The sequence below is a fragment of the Neoarius graeffei genome, chromosome 15 (assembly GCF_027579695.1).
Source record: "Neoarius graeffei isolate fNeoGra1 chromosome 15, fNeoGra1.pri, whole genome shotgun sequence".
NCBI classification, from domain to species: Eukaryota; Metazoa; Chordata; class Actinopteri; order Siluriformes; family Ariidae; genus Neoarius; species Neoarius graeffei.
In genome coordinates, this window is record NC_083583.1 from 5,939,592 (window position 1) to 5,962,789 (window position 23,198).

General features: G+C 43.4%; 1 protein-coding gene across 1 annotated transcript in view; it reads left to right on the forward strand.

The window, feature by feature from the left end:
- The window catches only part of phlpp2 (PH domain and leucine rich repeat protein phosphatase 2), a 122,263-nt gene that overhangs the window by 86,232 nt on the left and 12,833 nt on the right, over positions 1-23,198 (forward strand). Inside the window, exons 14-17 of the mRNA XM_060940804.1 lie at positions 5,978-6,140; positions 9,217-9,347; positions 15,349-15,462; positions 21,295-21,489. Coding sequence (XP_060796787.1) covers positions 5,978-6,140; positions 9,217-9,347; positions 15,349-15,462; positions 21,295-21,489 — 603 coding nt within the window. The remainder of the gene's footprint in view (positions 1-5,977; positions 6,141-9,216; positions 9,348-15,348; positions 15,463-21,294; positions 21,490-23,198) is intronic.

Genomic DNA, 23,198 nt, shown 5'->3' on the forward strand with positions numbered 1-23,198 from the left:
CCTCTGTTCAGTGATGGCCGTTCCAGGTTGATAAAAATGGCTTCTTTAACTCCTCGCTCATACCAACGATCCTCTCTGGCTAAAATGCGTACGTTACAATCCTGAAATGAGTGTCCTTTGTTGTTAAGATGAATGTAGACAGCAGAGTCCTGGCCTGAGGAGCTGGCTCTCCTGTGTTGAGCCAAGCGCCTGTATAGAGATCTTGCAGTCACGTGACCGGAAAGTACACAACCGCCATCTTGTCGGTCAAAAACACCGCTGAATACTGCTGCACTCGTGTACAGAATGGATCAATTTCAACCGACGGACTACACGGCTCATTTTTCTAATGAACAGATAACTAGATATATGTCTAAAATAAACGATCTACAGATTAGTGACCCTTATGGCTTACCGGACGGAGTTTTCATGACGGATTTTGAACTGCCAGAGGTGGAATACCCAGACGTGTATAATTATCTCATTAACTTTCCCTCGCTGTTCAGTGGTGAAGCACTGCGTGCTTATAAATCTCTGAACAGTTATCTTTACAGAAATTCAGGATTTGTCAGCGACTCAGATGTGGCATCTTGTAAACAAGAATCCTCATTGGATGGGTAAGTCACTTAAGTATTGAGTATAGCACTGACCAGCCGATTATAGAATAGAATAACGTAATTCCAGCTGTAATTCCAAATCGTCCGTCTTGTTTACCATGGATCTGGCGTTGGAGAGATAGAGGCGGCAGTGGAGATTTGAGTGGCTGTTTTCTGAGCTTAGTCAACAGGCCAGCTCTGCAGCCTCGCTTTTGCTTCCGCTCCCGGCGCCGCCTCCTTCGCTTTGCTTCCAATAACAATCCACGGAGACCCCGCTGGTCTCGCTATCTCGTCCGGAATGTTGTGCATGCGATGGAAATCGCTACAAACCGTCATTTTCTGCTGGAAACCAATGTCCAGTAAGTCCATACGGTTGTAGTGGATATTGAAGTCCGGTACAGACGAACAACACGAAAAAATACACACAAAAAACATAAAAAACGTGCACAGGTAGGGAGAGCTTGTAGCCGCAGCCGTTGTAGTAGAATTGTATATAGTAGGGTTTTCCAGAAGAAAAGGTAGAAGTAAAAGCAGAAGTAGAACCAGAAGTAGAAGTAGAAGTAGAAGGCGGAATATGACGTTTGACCGACAAGATGGCGTCTGTCACAATCTGGATCGGCTGTGACGTCACATGCAAGTGCTCCATAGACCCTTTTCACTCACGTGACCTTTGTAAACCCGACCGCCATTTTGGACATGAAGAAATAACGGTTTATGGCACAGACCCTTTCGGTTCTCGCTCATCTAGCTGCTACAATGACTGCTTAGACTGCAACAATAATACCTAACACACATTTAAGTATCTGTCGTAAAGACGTGAAACTCGTCGAGTGACGAGTGTGTTCATTGATAAGCTAACACAATCTAAAAGTAGACATACCATCACACTGCCCTGGCGCTGTGTACAGTTTACCTTCTATGGTTTGTGCACTCACTATTTGCCATTACTTTCTCCAACCCAGTGTTCGAACTATGCCGATATTTTCGGGGGGTCCCTTTTTTTCCCTTGGGGGGGGGGGGTGCTTGCCCTTGCGCTTGTCTCAGAGCGCGGATCTCCAAACATATGAGAAGCCTATCTTACGCACATATCACGCGGACTCCACACCTCCACACACGCGTCGCGTCTGAAGTCATAACTCATCAGGGGAAATCGTGTCCGCATTGGCATGTTCAAAAAACAACCTCACGTCAACAATGATACCACACGCAAGAAAAAAAAACAGTCAGGCTACTCAACACATCTGAGCCACAGCAGCACCAAAGCATCACTGGAAATCATGTCAACAACCAATCTTCCATTTCAACACGCGTCAACAAACAAATGGCACCACAAACATGAACGAATCGGTCAGGCTACCGATTCCAAACCCACAGCAGATGAATAATTAAATGCATCTTACCTTAAAACAGAATCGACCACAAAGGAAGTCTGTTGGCACACTTCCTTTCTACTAGTTTGTGTTCCCAACCTGGCAGCAGCAGTCGTTGTCATATCGGTTTATTTTATCTTTGATGTAAACACAACACTTCGGATATGCAAATGCTTCCCGTTACACATGATTGCTATGTCAATAAACATAATTTTGCCAATATTTTAGAGATCATCCATCTTCTCCGTCGGTCAGCATCTGTCGGGATCTGATAAAATGATAAATCTTGCCTTGTGTGTTGATGGTTACTACATCCAGGTGCACAACAATATAATGGCATGATGGAAGTCTTGCTGAAAGTAAAAACTTTCTTTGATGGCTATATTCCTTTCGATGCTTCGCCGTCGTTCCTCGTTGTTAGCTGTGGTAGACTACTGGTAGTTCATGTCCAAAATGGCGGCCACGTTTGTCGTGACGTCACGCGGGAAGGGTCTATAGCGGTTGTTTTGTTTTCCCCAATACACGAGTCCGTGCAATCCTCACTGCACTGAATTGCATACACTACGTTGTCCTGTTTGTGTCTGGGTATTCTGTCCTTAGGGTGGACCAGTTTCTGCTTCAGGGTGTTACTGGGTCTGAAATGTACCGGAATGTTGTGTTTGTAGAAGATCCTCCTGAGTTTCTCAGATAGACCAGAAATGTAGGGAATGACAATGTTCTTGCGTTTGTTCCTGTTATCATCCTTGTCAGTTATGTTCCTTTTTATGCTCTTTAGGAAAGCCCAGTTGGGATAACCGGAATTCTGAAGTGCTTTCTTGATATGAACATTCCTACAACGTTAGAGGGAAAAGAGAAGGAGCAGAATCATATCAAGAAAGCACTTCAGAATTGCGGGTATCCCAACTGGGTTTTCCTAAAGAGCATAAAATGGAACATAACTGACAAGGATGATAACAGGAACAAACGCAAGAACATTGTCATTCCCTACATTTCTGGTCTATCTGAGAAACTCAGGAGGATCTTCTACAAACACAACATTCCGGTACATTTCAGACCCAGTAACACCCTGAAGCAGAAACTGGTCCACCCTAAGGACAGAATACCCAGACACAAACAGGACAACGTAGTGTATGCAATTCAGTGCAGTGAGGATTGCACGGACTCATATATTGAGGAAACAAAACAACCGCTATACAGGCGCTTGGCTCAACACAGGAGAGCCAGCTCCTCAGGCCAGGACTCTGCTGTCTACATTCATCTTAACAACAAAGGACACTCATTTCAGGATTGTAACGTACGCATTTTAGCCAGAGAGGATCGTTGGTATGAGCGAGGAGTTAAAGAAGCCATTTTTGTCAACCTGGAATGGCCATCACTGAACAGAGGTGGGGGTCTAAGACATCATTTATCAACCATCTACAATGCGGTCTTGGACACTCTTCCCAGACGGCTGGGTGTACGCCAGGACCCAGCTGTTTTCGGTGACTCACAGGAGGACAGAGAGAGTCAGCTTGCCATTGATCACCCTAACGGGCAATCCTTTGATCACCCTAATGACTCGCCGTTCACACCCAGCCTCCAGTGACCCACACCAACATGATGCCTCAATGACACCTTAGATGAGCTGGTCATCAGAATTCTGATTCTGATTCTGATCCAGGAGAGAATAAATATCTGATACTCCCTATTAGTCAGACAGAACTGAGGAAGCCTTTTGGACGAGAGGTGAAACGTTTTCAAGAATCTTCAAGCAAGTCCAGTTGCCCATTTCTACCACCCACAGACTGTCATTCTTATTATGAAGAAAAAAATGCGCATAATAATAACAACATAACCACTGATTGGCAGTTTGGCACTGAACCTAATACTGTACTGCAAAATTTCATGTAAACTGAACCCTTAATCAACTGACTGGATCAATCAGATACTGTCAACCCTAAAACACAAGTTCAACTAAATCATGCAATAAAAACAACAGTGAATATTGAGTGTATTATTATCGTCTGATTTAATGTGTCACTCACAGAGAGGGAGGTGCCTGGGGATTTTGGTGGGGCTGGGACCTTCGGCGGCTGAGTTATGAATTTTTAAATCCCTGTGTGTGCGAGTGGCTGGAGCCAGGGCTCGTGTTAAAGCTTTCCAAGATCCGGGCTCGCTCTTGATGTCGGATCAGGCCGAGCCTGTGCTGGTTCGAAAGGTCTCGGGGAGAAGGAGGGGCCTGTAAAGTTTGGCGGGGCTGGGACCTTCGGTGACCGAGTGATGAGTTTTTAAAGGCTGGCTCAAGCCAGGACTTGTATTAAAGTTTTCGGTGAGCAGCGCTCATGCTGGGGTTTCGAGGGCAAATAATGGGCTGAGGCAGGGTCATAGTGGGCCGTGCCTGTGCTGGTTCAAAAGGTCTCGGGGAGAGGGAGGTGCCTGTAAGGTTTGGCGGGGATAGGACCTTCGGTGGCTGAGTTATGAATTTTTAAATCCCTGTGCGTGCGAGTGGCTGGAGCCAGGGCTCGTGCTAAAACTTTCCGCGATCCGCACGTGCTCATAATGTTGGATTGGGCCGAGCCTGGGCTGGTTCGAAAGGTCTCGAGGAGAGGGAGGTGCCTGTAAAGTTTGGTGGGGCTGGAACATTCGGAGGCCAAGTTATGAATTTTTAAAGGCTGGCTTGAGCCAGGGCTCATTTTAAAGTTTTAGGTGAGCAGCGCTTGTGCTGGGGTTTCGAGGGCGAATAATGGGCCGAGGCGGGGTCATAGTGGGCCGTGCCTGTGCTGGTGTAAGAGGTCTCGAGGAGAGGGAGGTGCCTGTAAAGTTTGGTGGGGCTGGGTCCTTCGGTGGCCAAGTTATGAATTTTTCAATACCGGCTCAAGCCAGGGCTCATATTAAAGTTTTTGGTGAGCAGCGCTCATGCTGGGGTTTCGAGGGCGAATAATGGGCCGAGGCGGGGTCATAGTGGGCCGTGCCTGTGCTGGTTTAAAAGGTCTCGGGGAGAGGGAGGTGCCTGTAAATCTTGGCTTTGCTACGACCTTCGTTGGCCGAGTTATATATTTTTAAAGACGTGCCCGCGGGGGCCCCTGTTTCTCTGGCCATGTTACGACATAATGTATTCGCCCGGTGTGACATTTGGAAGAAAATTAGAAGTCAATTCGACCCATGTCTTTGCAATTTTTCATGGGCCATCCGATTTGATGCTTTTGAAATACCGACGGACATATTCGAATTATTTTTTATCGTCCATCCGGTCCGATGCTTTTGAAATACAGACAGACAAATGCGAAAATCACCAGTCAATGTCCACCGGTCCGGCCTTATTTCCCACACTGATTTTAATTTCTTTAATTTTCCTTTGGGATCAGTCAAGTCTTGTCTTGTCATTATCGTGGAGGAGTCACCACCTTGAGAAGCTAACACCATCAGGACAGAGCTTTAGTTCTTGGACCTACTCCAGATCCACCAACTTCCACGGTTTTTCCACAGAAGCTTATATTTTAACGTTGGAGAACCTTCGTATGAGATAGTATTGGAAAAAAAAAAACACCCAACATTCCAAAACAGAAGGATTTGTTTCCCTCTACCCTGCCAAAAAACCAAAGCAAAACAGGAAACAGTCAGACAAACCCCTAGAAGCCCCGCCCTCTTCCACCATATCACTTTAGTAATATTTCAGCTGGTGATCTCATCTTGACTTGATCATAGCATCATCGATTTATGTCACATTACATGGAGAACGCTTTGAGTTTGGAGATTTTTGTCTGAAAATTGTCAAACATGGCACTTTTTCCAGACGGTTTTCAGATGAAACAGAAACAAGGCAGAAAAATTAGACTGAAAACAAAGAGGCCGATGATAAAGTGACACATTTAACACTTCTTTTTTTTTTGACAAATAATTTTAATAGTAAGAATCATTAGAAAAGTGATTAAAACTCCTGTGCCGGTCATCACAGCCATGCTTAATGAATGCATGTTTAGTGATTTGTCTGCGTCCTCTCCTGTCCTCATGTGTGTGTTTTTTTTTTTTTCCTCATGGTATTGATGATGTCAGTAAGCTGAGTAAGCTGGAGCTGCTGGAGGAGCTGAATGTGAGCGGGAACAAGTTGAAGACCGTCCCTTCCACCGTGTCCAGTTGTAAGAGACTCCACACCCTCATCTCGCACTCCAACCACATCAGCGTCTTCCCTGAAGTCCTCAACCTGCCCGAGATAAAGGTCAGCGTGAGCCACATGTCCGCCATCACAATGGAGCTTGCACAAGTCATGTCATAGATTTACAAGTTGCCTTTTCTCAGACGTTTCCATAAACTCCAGATCAGATGGTTGCAGGGCACAAAATCCGCCTCTGGGTTTTTGGAACCCAACTAAAAAAAAGCTTGTTGTGTGAACTGAAGCAGAGAAAGTTGAGAATATAAATGAGTTGTGCATGGAGAAGAGGACTAAGATCATCTCCAACTCTGTTAGATGTTTCCTCAAGATACCTCATGCTGTTTAGGTCACCAGAGGAAGCGTCAAAAAAAAGTCAAAGTCCTTCCCACGCCTTACAGTACCTGGTATTCCTAGGCAGTCTCCCACTCAAGTACTAACCAGGCCCAACTCTGTATGGTGGCGCATTGGGTGGCGCCGATCTCCGTTTCCGTAGCCCTCGGCCTCTCGCCTATTACATAGCTAGGGTTACAGTGGGGGGCTAGTCCTCTGGTAACCACGAGAGTTTAACTCCCCATGCACATCTGTATTGCAGCGTGCCTTGCCAGATGGTAGTAGGTACCATTTTTATGATGGTCTTTGGTATGACCCGACCGTGAATAGAACTCACGATCTCCCGATCGAGAGGCGGACACGCTACCACTAGGCCACTAGTCGGTCCAGAGGAAGCGTGAGCACATATTAATATAAATACGCAGGTGATTATAGAAAATCATGCGCTCTGGTCGAGAGATTCAGATTATTTCTCGATAATCATCGCGAGCGACTCGGCAAAACGGCATCCAATCGTTTCGTCAGCGTAAGTGAGGAAGAATTACAAATGATGAAAGAAAACGCTGTTCCTAAAAGCACTAAAGATGCGCCGAAGTTTGGTCTAAAACTATTCAAAGGGAAGGTGGAGTTTTGATTTATTCTAGCGATTTCAAAACAAAGTATTTTCTGTGACTCGGTGTAGATAAGTGACACATTTGAATGCTGTTTTTGAAGTTTGAATAAATTTTTTTTTTGTGAATGTGATTTTTTTTTTAAATAATCACCTGTGTATTTACACTACCGTTCAAAAGTTTGGGGTCACTTTGAAATGTCCTTATTTTTGAAAGAAAAGCACTGTTCTTTTCAATGATCACTTTAAACTAATCAGAAATCCACTCTATACATTGCTAATGTGGTAAATGACTATTCTAGCTGCAAATGTCTGGTTTTTGGTGCAATATCTCCATAGGTGTATAGAGGCCCATTTCCAGCAACTCTCACTCCAGTGTTCTAATGGTACAATGTGTTTGCTCATTGCCTCAGAAGGCTAATGGATGATTAGAAAACCCTTGTACAATCATGTTAGCACAGCTGAAAACAGTTGAGCTCTTTAGAGAAGCTATAAAACTGACCTTCCTTTGAGCAGATAGAGCCCATGTTTACATTAGACCGTATCAGCGGATCATCAGATTAACGTTTTTAAAACGATTAGTGTGCACACAGCAACACCAATACACGATTTGTGTGCACGTAGCAACGCCAATACACGGATACGCTCGGCTCCGCAGGCATCCTGCGCTCCAAATCACTCCGCCCTGAACAGCGAGTGCCCTCTGGAGGGTGCGCACTCCGGCCTTGCGCAGCTCACAGAGCACGCGAGTGAAGTGCACGAGCCACGATTCGGGACTGAGCCGCTGTGTGTGTGATCCCAGCGCATATCACTTACCACTTGCAAGTGGAAGGATGGCAAGCCTAAAGACAATCATAACTACACAATGGGCAGTATTTGCATCAGTATTTGCAGTATTTTCATACTTTTATACTCTTTAATGAAAGGTGATATAAGGCGGAAGTCCGCGCCGTTTTTCAGCAGTCGCGTCACATGACCAACGCCAGCGAATCAGGAAGGTGGATGTCACAGTGACGTTGTCCAATGAGACGCCAGCTAGAGCTCAGCACAGCGTATCCGCGTATTCTGAATGTTTACACAGCACCGGAGCTGACACGATCTGGATTGAATACGTGGACGCTGGCGGATTCCCGTTTCCCGGCGTTTCCAGGCGGTTTAATGTAAACGGACAGTGCATCCGCGAAGAAAACGAGACAGATACAGTCTAATGTAAACTTGGCCTGAGTTTCTGGAGCATCACATTTGTGGGGTCGATTAAATGCTCAAAATGGCCAGAAAAATGTCTTGACTATATTTTCTATTCACTTTACAACTTATGGTGGTAAATAAAAGTGTGACTTTTCATGGAAAACACAAAATTGTCTGGGTGACCCCAAACTTTTGAACGGTAGTGTATACGAAAACAATTATCCACCTCAGGCTCAGGGAACATCGGGGAATATTAACCAAGACAAATTTCACCTTTGGCGAATAATCGTTAATTAATCAGTGGGGGCGCCAATACCAATGCGATAGTTGGACATTGTTATATACGTGTAGTTATACATGTCCATATGTTAACGGCGAGAATATTTAAGAGTTATTCAGCGAAATCGAGTTGTGCATGAGGAGCATAGCACTGAGTTGTCTATAATCCATGTACGACCAGATTGAGTGGAATAGCTGTTTTATTCTGTCCACATTCACTGGATTTTGAAAAACGGAGCATTTTTATTTTTTTGCAAATTCGATAAATAAAAACTCTAGACAAAACGTCCGACAAAATCATGTCCGCTTAGAATTCAAACAAACCTGCAAACTGACAGGAGCAATTTGTGAAAAATTCTATAATAATCATGATAATTCTTGAAAAATTAAAAAAAGATACGTTCTTACCATCAAATACTTTTATTCCATATTTTGTTGTTGTTGTTTTTTTGTAGTTTTTGTAGTTTTGTTTTCGAGTAGTTTATATTTCATCCTCAGTTGGTTCAGCAACATACCCTGCCATTTTGTTTTTCTTTACTCATGGTATATGAGCTGATATCCTAGTAGTAGAGTAGCCAATCAGAGTGCATGATTGCTCATATCCAGTGAACGTGGATAGAATGAAACAGTATATAATCAAAACATATAAATTAAAATCAGGTATTTGCATATATTTTACGTGTGTGCGTGTGTGTGTGTGTGTGTGTGTGTGTGTGTGTGTGTGTGTGTGTGTAGTTGGTGGACGTGAGCTGTAATGAGCTCACTGAGATCCTGCTGCCCGATTCTGTCCCGCCCACGCTGCAGGAACTCGACCTGACGGGGAACAGCAGCCTGATGCTGGAGCACAAAACCCTCAACCTGTTCAGGTGAGTTGTCACACGCCGGGGTTTTTTTGTTTTGTTTTGTTTTGTTTTGTTTACAGAACAGCGTGTGACCAGAATCTTCAGATCCACCTTGAAACCTGTCCGTTTTGATGAACTGTGTTACGTTCAAATACAGACGGGTTAAATTGTTTTAAAGAAAACGAATGACAGACAGCCGTTGCGACATCACCAGCGGCTGACGCTGTAAAAACGAATAACAGTGCAATAACCGTGTTTTAATTTGACTCTTTTCTTGGTCAATTTTTGACACATCTGAGGAAAATGTTGATATTGCAGAGAGCTTCATCTCATTGACGCTCTCCACATTCATATCACGGACTCAACAGCTACAGCCGAGCTAAATCATTCTCACTTATTAGATTTATTACATAATTCATGTTTAGTGCTCGGCGGCACGGTGGTGTAGTGGTTAGCGCTGTCGCCTCACAGCAAGAAGGTCCTGGGTTCGAGCCCCGGGGCCGGCGAGGGCCCTTCTGTGCGGAGTTTGCATGTTCTCCCCGTGTCCGCGTGGGTTTCCTCCGGGTGCTCCGGTTTCCCCCACAGTCCAAAGACATGCAGGTTAGGTTAACTGGTGACTCTAAATTGAGCGTAGGTGTGAATGTGAGTGTGAATGGTTGTCTGTGTCTATGTGTCAGCCCTGTGATGACCTGGCGACTTGTCCAGGGTGTACCCCGCCTTTCACCCGTAGTCAGCTGGGATAGGCTCCAGCTTGCCTGCGACCCTGTAGAAGGATAAAGCGGCTAGAGATAATGTGATGTGAATGTGATGTGATGTTTAGTGCTCAGATTCAAACCACGTCTTGTGTCTGCGTTTTCGTGATGAAATAACTCGTTCCTAAGGCATACAGTACAAACTTTTACAAACACAAGAAACAAATGAATTGATTACATTTGAACATCTGGAGCTCTAAAAAGCCCCGACAGCGAGATAAATAAAAATCACTTTAGAACCATTTTAGAAAAAATAGAAATGCTTTCGGGAGCTTTCCATAAGTGAACTTTAACCTTGTTTGAATATTAAAAAACATATTTCTCTTCTTCCCGTGAATGAAAAATGTTAAATTTTAAATGTTTTTCCAATGATGGGGGGAGACTTGGGGGAAAGGGGAGACCTGGGACAGTTTGTATTCCCATAAATTAATTTCAACCAGTCAGGTTTTAGATGACATCAGAAGTTAGATGTTGCCCCTGAGAGTAGCCTACTTCCTTTGGAGACAGGAAGCTGGACACTGCAGTAAGATTTGTGCAGTTCTGTGTCCTTACTGACCGAGTCGGAGGGCCAGATGGGAAAATATTTGGCTCGAGGTCGTGCGCTCAGTCCATACAAATGACCAAGAGCCAAATATTTTCCCATCCGGCCTGACCTAACTCAGCCAGTAAGCATTTTATCATATGACCTTTTTGAACTAACATGTACACAGTGGAAAACAAGGAACAACGGTGTGCGAAAAACAAACCAATCGATTTTTATTTGATTGACAGCAAACCGTTTATATGCTGAATCACCTTTGCACGAGTTTGAAATCACAGTTTGAATTCTATAAAATACTTCACTGTTCTCACGAAATGAAAACGATTTTAAGATAACGTCAGTTCAAACTCGGGTCAGCTCATGGAGACGACATCAATACGAACCTGTTAATTCTACGCAAAAGAACTTTAATTTGAAAACAAAGTAGAGTCGAGAGTCAGCAGTCGAGTCAGTTCAATCTTCATCTGATGATGACTCGATAATAAAACATCAGAGGGTTTTTTTGTTTGTTTGTTTGTTTGTTTGTTTGTTTTTTTAGAATAATGGGTGCGACACTGGCACCTGGAAGAACAAGACTTTTTTTATATGATTACACCAATGTTTACTCCAGTAAACAAAATAGCGGAAGAAAGGGAAACGGGTCCGGGACCGCATACAGCTTTCTCCGGACTGGATTCAAAAAGCCATAACTGCCCAGTCATGTGACTTTTCCCAATGGTTTGATTAAGATTGTGCACGGGTCCATACGCGTCATATACTAAATTATTATACATACAGGACACTTTTTTCCATGGAATAAAAACATTTATTTTTTTCGCAGTCCGGTTTCCATCAAATCCCGCGCTCTGATTGGCTGGCGAGCAGGTCCGTATCCTACGATACGGACCCCAGTTACAGACCTGTGGCGACTCGCTCGTTCACAACAACAACAAACATAGTAGCAATTTCTGTCAACATTTATTTTCACATTTCTCAGGAGAACAGCATTAATTTTACAGCATGGATAGCGATAACGACAGTGTTCACGGTGAAAGCGAGTTTTACTACCCTGAGGAAGAAGAAATAAAAGAAAACATTCCAGGAGAAAGCTAAAAACCTCTAACTGTTGCTAACGCCGAGCAAAAACATGGCTGAATCCTGAATGACTCCTATTTGTATAAATAGGGGACTACATAGGCAGCAAAATGTGGTTTTTTTCCTGCCGTGGAAGTGCACTTGTATACCGAGGAGGAAGCAATTTGCATTACAGCCGTGAATGAGGATTCAAAATGGCGGCTCGGCTCGGTTTTCCCTTCCGGGCGCTCTCGTTTTCTGTTAGAATTTGGTAAAGAAAAAAATAAATATTATTTACCAGCTTAAGGTCGGTCCGTATGGTGAAATACCGTGACCTCGGCCTTGAATACTGACCTCGGCCCAGAGGACCTCGCTCAGTACTTTCAACACCTCGGTCACGGTATTTCACCATACGGACCTCCCAGCTGGCAAATAACATATATATGTATTCTATTCCCTTCTAGTGGGGTTATTGACAGGATGCAATATTGTTATCATATCACTTATCCTCTGTGTGTTACGCCGCTCTGCCCAATGGAGAATGAGCGTGAAGTATTGCACGTTGTCAAGACATCACGTATCAGAGATGTAAAACTTCCGCGCTAGCGAGTGACAGTGACAGTTTGTAAACAAACATGGCTGCCAGGTTTGCTTCATTAAAACGGAAGATTTAGAGAGAATTTTGGCTGCCAGGTCGCTCCGTTGTGTGTAGCTGTCAATGTTGATTTTAAAAGTAACGAAGTAAATTACACAGGGAAAATAGTAGTAATAATAATAGTAATAATAATAATATTCGGCTTGACTGCGCTAGCGTTGGCCTTCGCTAACACTACATTAGCTGGAAGGTAATTAGACTGCTGCGCCAACAGTAACAAATCATGGGTAAGCTAGCATCGGCCTTCGCTAACACTACTGCTACGCCAGGTGGACGCTAACTGCAATGCCGCACTAACAGCACAGAGTCGTGGGGAAGCTAGCGTTGGCCTTAGAGAATGCTGATATGAAGAGTGTGTATGTATTATCTCATCTCATTATCTCTAGCCGCTTTATCCTTCTACAGGGTCGCAGGCAAGCTGGAGCCTATCCCAGCTGACTACGGGTGAAAGGCGGGGTACACCCTGGACAAGTCGCCAGGTCATCACAGGGCTGACACATAGACACAGACAACCATTCACACTCACATTCACACCTACGCTCAATTTAGAGTCACCAGTTAACCTAACCTGCATGTCTTTGGACTGTGGGGGAAACCGGAGCACCCGGAGGAAACCCACACGGACACGGGGAGAACATGCAAACTCCACACAGAAAGGCCCTCGCCGGCCACGGGGCTCAAACCTGGACCTTCTTGCTGTGAGGCGACAGCGCTAACCACTACACTACCGTGCCGCCCTATAATAATAATAATAATAATATTAATAATAATAATTATTATATTGTCTGGCTTTTTTTTGTGGTCTGTCAGATATATTCCATTCAGCTACTCATCTTCAGCTCGTTCAGTATCATGCGAGGATATGTGACAAGCTGAGAAACTAATGTTGTGGTCAAAGGGTACAGTAAATACTCTGGAATGCAGGATCAGTGTAACGCAACCTGCAAAGAATTTCACACAAGCTACAAAAGCTGAGAACTCGTCCCAAGTCGCCCTGCTCTCCCCTACATTATTCACGCCACCCTGTGGGATGTTTTAAAACGTCTCAAAGGTTTTTCTTTCTTTTTGCTACTTAACCAATCAGGTTGTCCGTTGAAGAGTGAAGAGTAAGGGCCCGGTCCTACGACTCTGACGATCCCTCTGCCTGAATTTAGTTCCAGTCTGGAGCAGAAACACCACAACTATAATCCCCACTATAATCCCCGTTGGTCCTGACACTCAGGGAAATAAACACATGCAACTTAGGAATAGTCCTGGAAGTTTTTTCCAAGTAGTAGCACATTATTCCGGGTCATACTGTACAGCTTGGACTCCAAAACAACCCATGCACACACTCCGGTGGTTGATAAAATACAGATAGGTCACGGATTATGGAAATATAATAAAAAAGTATACAAAATACGGAGTGGTTACGGATTTTAATACGGATGCTAATAATTCACGGATGCTAATAATTTACGGATTGGTCACGGATGTTTCAGTATATTACAGACTGGTTACCGATTTCATACGGATAAAAAATTAAGACGTCGAAAACGGTTAAATCTTTGGACTGGTGAAGTTCATAATTAAAATATCTTACCTGCATTTATGTTTACTTTATTAATTTACTATTGATAGTTCATGGAAAATAATCACATATCTGTGAATCAAAGATCCGTGCTTTGGATTATGTTTTTTCTTTTCCGTGACTCCGTATTCCGTGACTTTATGATGCAACAAGGATGTACAAAGATGTTCAGGAAAAATAGCACGCGCTCAGACAACGTCACATGGAAATAATGACCTGATTGGTGAGATGTTTTATCGGAGCAGGTCCAGGTCTGGAAAAATGGCTCTCAGCGATACGGATAAACCCGGGCCTGGGCTATAGGTATCATTATCGGTCCGGTGTGAGCACCGACCACATAACCTGCAGGGAACTGATTTATTTATAGTTATCAGTATTGTGGGACCGGGCTCTCAGTTGAAGAGCACTGAAATCAAGTTAGTGAGCTGATACTAGCTCGGACTGCTAAGAATGATGAGACGCCTGAGAATTTTTTTTTTTTTTTAATATCAGCACAAAATAAAAATACTTGATGCGAAAACAGCATTCATTCTGAAGGAGCAGTGACAAAGATTCTCTGTAAAATCGTCCTGGTAATGTTTCAATTCATTAAATTACATAAATGATGATTTATTGTTGTATAAATCTCTTTTTCTGACATGTAACTATTTCTGAGTGGAAAAATAAATCTTATTATTCTGTCCACATTCACTGGATATGAGCAACCGCGTGCTCTGATTGGCTACTCTGCTACTAGGATATCAGCTCATATAGCGTGAGTAGAGAAAAACAAAATGGCGGCGCGTGTTGCTGAACCAACCGAGGACGAAATAAAAACTCCACTCGAAAACAAAACCACAAAAAATTAAGTATTTCAAAGAAACAGAAATAGCTAAATGTATTTGTTTGTTTGTTTGTTTGTTTGTTTGTTTGTTTGTTTGTTTGTTTGTTTGCCCAGTATCGCCAGTTCCACACTCCAGCCCAGTCGGTGGCAGTAATGCACCTTTAAGTTGGTTTGCCAACCACCAAAAACTGTAAAGAAGAAGAAAACCCCCAAAAATACAAAAAAAAAAATCAACAAAATATGAAATGAAAGCATTTCATGGTAACGATGTATCTTTTTTTTCGAGAATTATTATTATTATTATCATCATCGCATTTTTCACAAATTGCTCTCGTCATTTTGCTGGTTTGTTTACATTCTAAGCAGAAATGATTTTGTCGGAGATTTTATATAAAGTTTATTTATCGAATTTGCAAAAACTTAAAATAAAAAATGCTCTGTTTCTCAAAATCCCGTGAATGTGGATAGAATAAAACAGTTATTCCACTCAATCTGGTCGTACATAGATTATAGACAACTCGGTGCTACGCGCCTCGTCGGATATCAGCTCATGTACGACTCGATTTTGTGGAATAACTGTTAAAGGTTTGATTATACTGGTTCTGAAGTCAACGATTTGTCTTCCTTTCAGTCATATCACGACTCTGAAGCTGGACCAGAAGCCGTCTCTGAGCGCAGCGGACTCGCAGGCCTCGTGTGTCCTTTGGGATCACGGCTACGCTGAGATGAGCGGCCAGAGGAACAAGTGAGCAGCGCTAAGCGCTAATTCTATAAATGATCAGCGTTAAACCCTCAGCAGTGTGTTTGATGGCAGTGTGTTTCCTGCAGTCACTTCGCTGTAAGGTTACGACGCTCTGTGGATATAAAGAACATTTTTCATGTTTAATGAGGCGTTCATCCGGCCCTCCCCCTCAGAGGGTCGTGACCTTCACTCAATCTCTGCTATCAGTGTCACATATCTGTCCTACACAGTGCTGTCGAATTCTCAGGTCTGATTGGTCAGAAGGTGTTGATTCATTCTCAGTCATGCAAATTATACAAATCACAGGTTTATAATTAACAATTATTGGCTGAAGGTGAAGTGAATATCGGTGAGTAATAAACAAGATGAAGTTAATTACTGATTAACTGAGCGCGAAGTCTTTACGGGAAAATATCAGACCAAGACTACGGCTCAGTCCGGACAAAAAGACCTCGGTCTGATATTTTCCCGTAAAGACCTCGCGCGGGGCAGCACGGTGGTATAGTGGTTAGCGCAGGTGCCTCACAGCAAGAAGGTCCGGGTTCGAGCCCCGTGGCCGGTGAGGACCTTTCTGTGCGGAGTTTGCATGTTCTCCCCGTGTCCACGTGGGTTTCCTCCGGGTGCTCCGGTTTCCCCCACAGTCCAAAGACATGCAGGTTAGGTTAACTGGTGACTCTAAATTGAGCGTAGGTGTGAATGTGAGTGTGAATGGTTGTCTGTGTCTATGTGTCAGCCCTGTGATGACCTGGCGACTTGTCCAGGGTGTACCCCGCCTTTCGCCCGTAGTCAGCTGGGATAGGCTCCAGCTTGCCTGCGACCCTGTAGAACAGGATAAAGCGGCGACAGATAATAAGATGAGAACTTCAAGAGAGAGGAAAAATAACGCTGATTAAGGAGCGACTGTTTATAGCTGCTGTAACGTAACCCAGAACAGGAGCAGGTTTTGGAGATGTTCCACAAATTAAAGCGAGACGACTTCCTATCTGTGATGATTCTCAGTCATCCAGGTCATAGTAAACTGTGGGTGGTAAAAGAGAGCAACTGGACTTGCTTGAAGATTCTTGAAGACGTTTCGCCTCTCATCCGAAAGGCTTCTTCAGTTCTGTCTGACTAACAGGGAGTATCAGGTATTTATCCTCTCATGGATGAAAAGCAATCCTAAGGTGTCGTTGAGTCATCCTGTTGGTGTGGGTCACTGGGGGCTGGGTGTGAACGGACTTGTATATAGAGATCTTGCAGTCACATGACCGGAAAGTACACAGCCGCCATCTTGTCGGTCAACAGCACAGCTGAATACTGCTGCACTCGTGTACAGAATGGATCAATTTCAACCGACGGACTACACGGCTCATTTTTCTAATGAACAGATAACTAGATATATGTCTAAAATAAACGATCTACAGATTAGTGACCCTTATCGCTTACCGGACGGAGTTTTCACGACTGTGTCAGTGGATATGGAACTGCCAGCGGAATACCCGGACGTGTATAATTACCTCATTAACTTTCCCTCGCTGTTCAGTGGTGAAGCACTGCGTGCTTATAAATCTCTGGACAGTTATCTTTACAGAAATTCAGGATTTGTCAGCGACTCAGATGTGGCATCTTGTAAACAAGAAAATAATCCTCATTGGATGGGTAAGTCACTTAAGTATTGAGTATAGCACTGACCAGCCGATTATAGAATAGAATAAGGTAATTCCAGCTGTAATTTCAAATCGTCCGTCTTGTTTACCATGGATCTGGCGTTGGAGAGGTAGAGGCTTAGCAGTGGAGGTTTGAGTGGCTGTTTTCTGAGCTTAGTCAACAGGCCGGCTCTGCAGCCTCGCTTTTGCTCTCGGCGCCGCCTCCTTAGCTTTGCTTCCAATAACAATCCACGGAGACCCCGCTGGCCTCACTATCTCGTCCGGAATGTTTTTTTTTTTTTTTTTCTCGTCTGGAATGTTGTGCATGCGATGGAAATCGCTACAAACTAGAGGGCTGCAACGGGACGGGACTCCCACGGGACCTGCGGGATGCGGCGCAAAAGCATGCGGCGCGGGTCTTTATTTGACAGCCTCCTGCGGGAGCGGGCGGGAATGGAGAGGTGTAGTCGCGGGAGCGGGCATAAGCATGTTCTCTGGAGTCCCGCAATGTAAATACATTTCACAAAATTATTCACTGTGTAAGCAAATTGGCATGTCACGTGCTTTGCGTTCCAGTATCAAGCGCACCATCGGAACGCGCTTTCAGTATCTGTGGCCGCATTCTGGAGCAGCGACGCAGTCTACTGAAGCCCACATCGGTGAACAACATTCTTTTCCTCCATGGGCATGTGTAGAAGCACAAGACACCCTCGGGAATATCAGGTGCAATTATTTTCGTTTTATTAAAATGATAGGCAAGCTGTTAAAAGATGTAAACTTCTTTTGAAATTCCCTTTTCAATTCATCATGGGCATGTTTAGTAGCCAACACAGCCCCGCATAGTTTATACCTGCATTTTCGTTATTTTTCCATACTTATTTTTAATTTATTTAAGCACCTTCATTTATTAGGCTACAGATTTTTTTTTTCAGTTTGTATTTTAAGGCTGTTGGCCAAGCTTTTCTAAATGACTCAAGCTGAGTCTACATCATGTAAACGCGTTTTGAGTGAGAATAAATGCACATTAAACAAATTGCAGTTGCTGTTTATTTTACTGGTTTTACTTTCTATAAATGCATTGTGCAATCAGTGCACATATTGTGAGGGAATCTCTGGCAGGCTAGAACGGAAGCACAACGAGCGTTTCGGGGAAATTACGGGATTTTAGCGGGGCGGGAGCGGGAGAAACCATAATATATGCGGGCGGGAGCGGGACGAAATATTAAATATTTCTGCGGGTGCGGGCGGGAGCGGGAAACAAACTAGCGGGAGTAAGCGGGAGCGGGAGGGAAAATCAGTCCCGCGCAGACCTCTACTACAAACGGTCATTTTCTGCTGGAAACCAATGTCCAGTAAGTCCATACGGTTGTAGTGGATATTGAAGTCCGGTACAGACGAACAACACGCAAAAATACACACAAACATAAAAACCGTGCACAGGTAGGGAGAGCTTGTAGCCGCAGCCGTTGTAGTAGAATTGTATATAGTAGGTTTTTCCAGAAGAAAAGGCAGAAGTAGAACCAGAAGTAGAAGTAGAAGGCAGAATATGGCGTTTGACCGACAAGGTGGTGTCTGTCACAATCTGGATCGGCTGTGACGTCACATGCAAGTGCTCCATTGGGGAAACAAAGCAACCGCTTCACAGGCGCATGGCTCAACACAGGAGAGCCAGTTCCTCAGGCCAGGACTCTGCTGTCTGTCTTCATCTTAACAACAAAGGACACTCATTTCAGGATTGCAACGTACACATAGCCAGAGAGGATCGTTGGTATGAGCGAGGAGTTAAAGAAGCCATTTTTGTCAACCTAGAACGGCCATCACTGAACAGAGGTGGGGGTCTAAGACATCATTTATCAGCCACCACACAATGCAGTCCTTGGCGCACTTCCCAGACAACTGAATGCACACCAAAACCCAGCTGTTTTCAGTCAGTGCGTTTACATGCACAGAGAGAATCGAATTTCTGCTGTTGCTCGACTGAAATCGAAGTTCAAAATGCTATGTATACACCTTAATTCGGCTGAAATTGAACCGAACTTGATTTCTCGTAATCGAGCTACACGACCTAGATTATGCGATTTCTGCCGAGCTACTTAGTGCATGTAAACCCTATTGAGTTACGTATTCGAGCTACTTGCTTCAGCACTGCCCCTTCCGGAAGTGACGAGTGACGAGACCACAAGTGGGAAACACAACAGCCTCGGTCGGCATGACAACGGCATGAATCTTTTCTTTTTGTGGCATTGTTTGCACTGTTAAAATTTAGCTCACTTACTGTATCACCATATACATCTGTACAGCTGTTGCATAGCTGTGAATTGTGTACATAAACAAGTCACTGTATTTGTGTGTGTGTATATATATATATATATATATATATATATATATATATGTCCAACATCTGAAGAATGTCAATAAAAACAAAACAATTGAACTTTTTGTGTGTTTATTAAGACATAAGTTAAATTGTAAGCAAAAAAAAATATTTTTTGTAAGCAAAAAATGGACTTTAGAAAAATATCCAATTGTGCAAAATAAGTTGTCTTACAAAACAGTGGTCTGCGCAGGACAGTTTGTAGCCATACAGTCTGTTAGAGCAAGCCTAACAGCTTGAGCACGGAACTTGTGAACACGGAACTGCCAGTGTTGCCAGATTGGGCGGTTTTAAGTGCATTTTGGCGGATTTGAACATGTTTTGGGCTGGAAAACGTCAGCAGTATCTGGCAACACTGCTGATAACTTTGTTTATACTCTTGAATAGCTCTTCTTCATGACGACAACCGGAAGTGTACCAACACGATGGGGCGTGTAGCGCCACCTGTGGCTGGGGTGCACAATGTACCTCACACAATAGCTCGATTTCCTTGTGTGCATGTAGGATTGGATTTCTCTGGCACCCCTGCTGGGACCCTTAGCTCGATTACCGACAGCAGCTCGATTTGGATGTGCATGTAAACGCACTGAGTGACTCACAGGAGGACAGAGAGAACCAACAACCCATTGATCACCCCAACGACTCTCTAGGCCGTTCACACCCAGCCCCCAGTGACCCACACCAACAGGATGACTCAACCACACCTTAGGATTGCTTTTCATCCATGAGAGGATAAATACCTGATACTCCCTATTAGTCACACAGAACTGAAGAAGCCTTTCGGATGAGAGGTGAAACGTCTTCAAGAATCTTCAAGCAAGTCCAGTTGCTCTCTTCTGCCACCCACAGATTTGATTTCATAAAATTGGTGAAATTTAGTTCCGTCTGAAATGTGGTGATTGTGATGTGTTTATTTCTGTAATATCTCTCAAAATATCAGGCCATTCTGTGGCTGGGAAGTGATTTAATTTGAGGGAATTAAAGCAAATAATGTGCATGAAATCGCTCGCTTGGCGCAGTCAAGCAGACAGAGGAAGTCCGTGTGCGCATGCGCAGATTTACCTTCTTCTTCTTTTGGGTTTTACGGCAGCTGGCATCCACAGTGTTGCATTACTGCCATCTACAGGTTTACCTTTGAGCGTGCACTGACAGTTCCATCATTCTGTCGCTAAACGAACAGCTGATCACACCGAGGTGCTCGCTGAGCGCTGGTATTTATTAGTTTGGTCCTGCGTTTCCTTTCCTTCGTATAGAACATAACGACTTTTCTTCTCGCTTTCTTTCCGTTACTGTAGTAGTCGGTCTTTCACGTTTCATTCGCACACTCACGTCCTCCATTTTTCTCTCCTGTTTCAAATTTGTATCCCACAATGCCTTGAATGAACGGGGAAAGCCCACCATGTGATGCATGACGTAGTATCTTGAATTGGGTCATGGTGAAGCAGGAAAAAATAGCAGATAATTTAGGGCCATGTGGAGATAAATTCATTAATTGTTCTATTTATTTTTAACAACTAAAATTGGAAGTCTGTGATTCGAATTCAGTAGCTTTCGGTCACTAAACAAAAATAATTAGATGTCGAGGAAAATTATTTTTATGACCCACACTTGAAAAATCTGAAAGGCAGTCTAGCTTTAAACATAACTACGAACGGATAAAAAGTATGTCGGAATGAAACACTTCACGATGTGCAGCTTTGGAAAATAATCCACGTCGGGGTAACACCACTAACTCTGCCTCACCCTGTCGTTGATTATTTTCCTATCACAGCACGACACAGAGTGGGTTTTTTTTTGTTTTGTGGTTGTTTAGTTCTGAGCTTTTTGTCTGTGCAGGTTGTGTGTGTCCGTGCTGGCCATGGATCGATTCGGGGACGGCGTGGAAGCAGTTTACGGGATTTTCGACGGCGACCGGAATGAGGAAGTGCCGCGGTTGCTGCAGTGCACCATGGGAGACGTGCTGGCTGAAGAGCTCCAGCACAGCAGCGTGGACACCGTGTACATGTGCAACACGTTCCTCACCTCACACAGGTACACTGAGAGGAACTTATAAAAAATATACAGTACATACATGTTTAAAAATATTTTTTATCCATTGGATCATCTTTGGAACATGTGATTCTTTATTATAAGTGATAAGAAATATAAAAATTCTCACATCCTAATATTCCAAGTTTGTAGTCATCTCCATATATGGTAATACTGGGTGGGGCATGTTTATTTTATATCCTAATACACTATATATATATAATTTTTTTTTCTTCAGGCTGCCATTCTAAATAAAAATTTGTTCACAATGAGACGGCTGGTTAAAGTAAAGGTTGAAAAAAATTCTGGTGCATCTCACAAAACCACCTCAAATACATTTCTAAAATTCTTTATTATCTTTAATCACAAGTAATATAAATATTTAGTCTATACAGTAATTATCTCCATATATGGTCATGCTAAGTGGGTCATATTTCTGATGTATCACAGAAACTCAGGTACACATTTAGAAATGTTGCACATTAAAAAAAAAAAAAATTGTCAATGGGACACGCCCAAAGGTGATTTGCATACAGTGGTGCTTGAAAGTTTGTGAACCCTTTAGAATTGTCTATATTTCTGCATAAATATGACCTAAAACATCATCAGATTTTCACACAAGTCCTAAAAGTAGATAAAGAGAAACCCAGTTAAACAAATGAGACAAAAATATTATACTTGCTCATTTATTTATTGAGGAAAATGATCCAATATTACATATCTGTGAGTGGCAAAAGTATGTGAACCTCTAGGATTAGCAGTTAATTTGAAGGTGAAATTAGAGTCAGGTGTTTTCAATCAATGGGATGACAATCAGGTGTGAGTGGGCACCCTGTTTTATTTAAAGAACAGGGATCTATCAAAGTCTGATCTTCACAACACGTTTGTGGAAGTGTATCATGGCACGAACAAAGGAGATTTCTGAGGGCCTCAGAAAAAGCATTGTTGACGCTCATCAGGCTGGAAAAGGTTACAAAACCATCTCTAAAGAGTTTGGACTCCACCAATCCACAGTCAGACAGATTGTGTACAAATAGAGGAAATTCAAGACCATTGTTACCCTCCCCAGGAGTGGTCGACCAACAAAGATCACTCCAAGAGCAAGGCGTGTAATAGTCGGCGAGGTCACAAAGGACCCCAGGGTAACTTCTAAGCAACTGAAGGCCTCTCTCACATTGGCTAATGTTAATGTTCCTGAGTCCACTCTCAGGAGAACACTGAACAACAATGGTGTGCATGGCAGGGTTGCAAGGAGAAAGCCACTGCTCTCCAAAAAGAACATTGCTGCTCGTCTGCAGTTTCCTAAAGATCATGTGGACAAGCCAGAAGGCTATTGGAAAAATATTTTGTGGATGGATGAGACCAAAATAGAACTTTTTGGTTTAAACAAGAAGCATTATGTTTGGAGAAAGGAAAACATTGTATTCCAGCATAAGAACCTTATCCCATCTGTGAAACATGGTGGTGGTAGTATCACGGTTTGGGCCTGTTTTGCTGCATCTGGGCCAGGACGGCTTGCCATCATTGATGGAACAATGAATTCTGAATTATACCAGCAAATTCTACAGGAAAATGTCAGGACATCTGTCCATGAACTGAATCTCAAGAGAAGGTGGGTCATGCAGCAAGACAACGACCCTAAGCACACAAATCGTTCTACCAAAGAATGGTTAAGGAAGAGTAAAGTTAATGTTTTGGAACGGCCAAGTCAA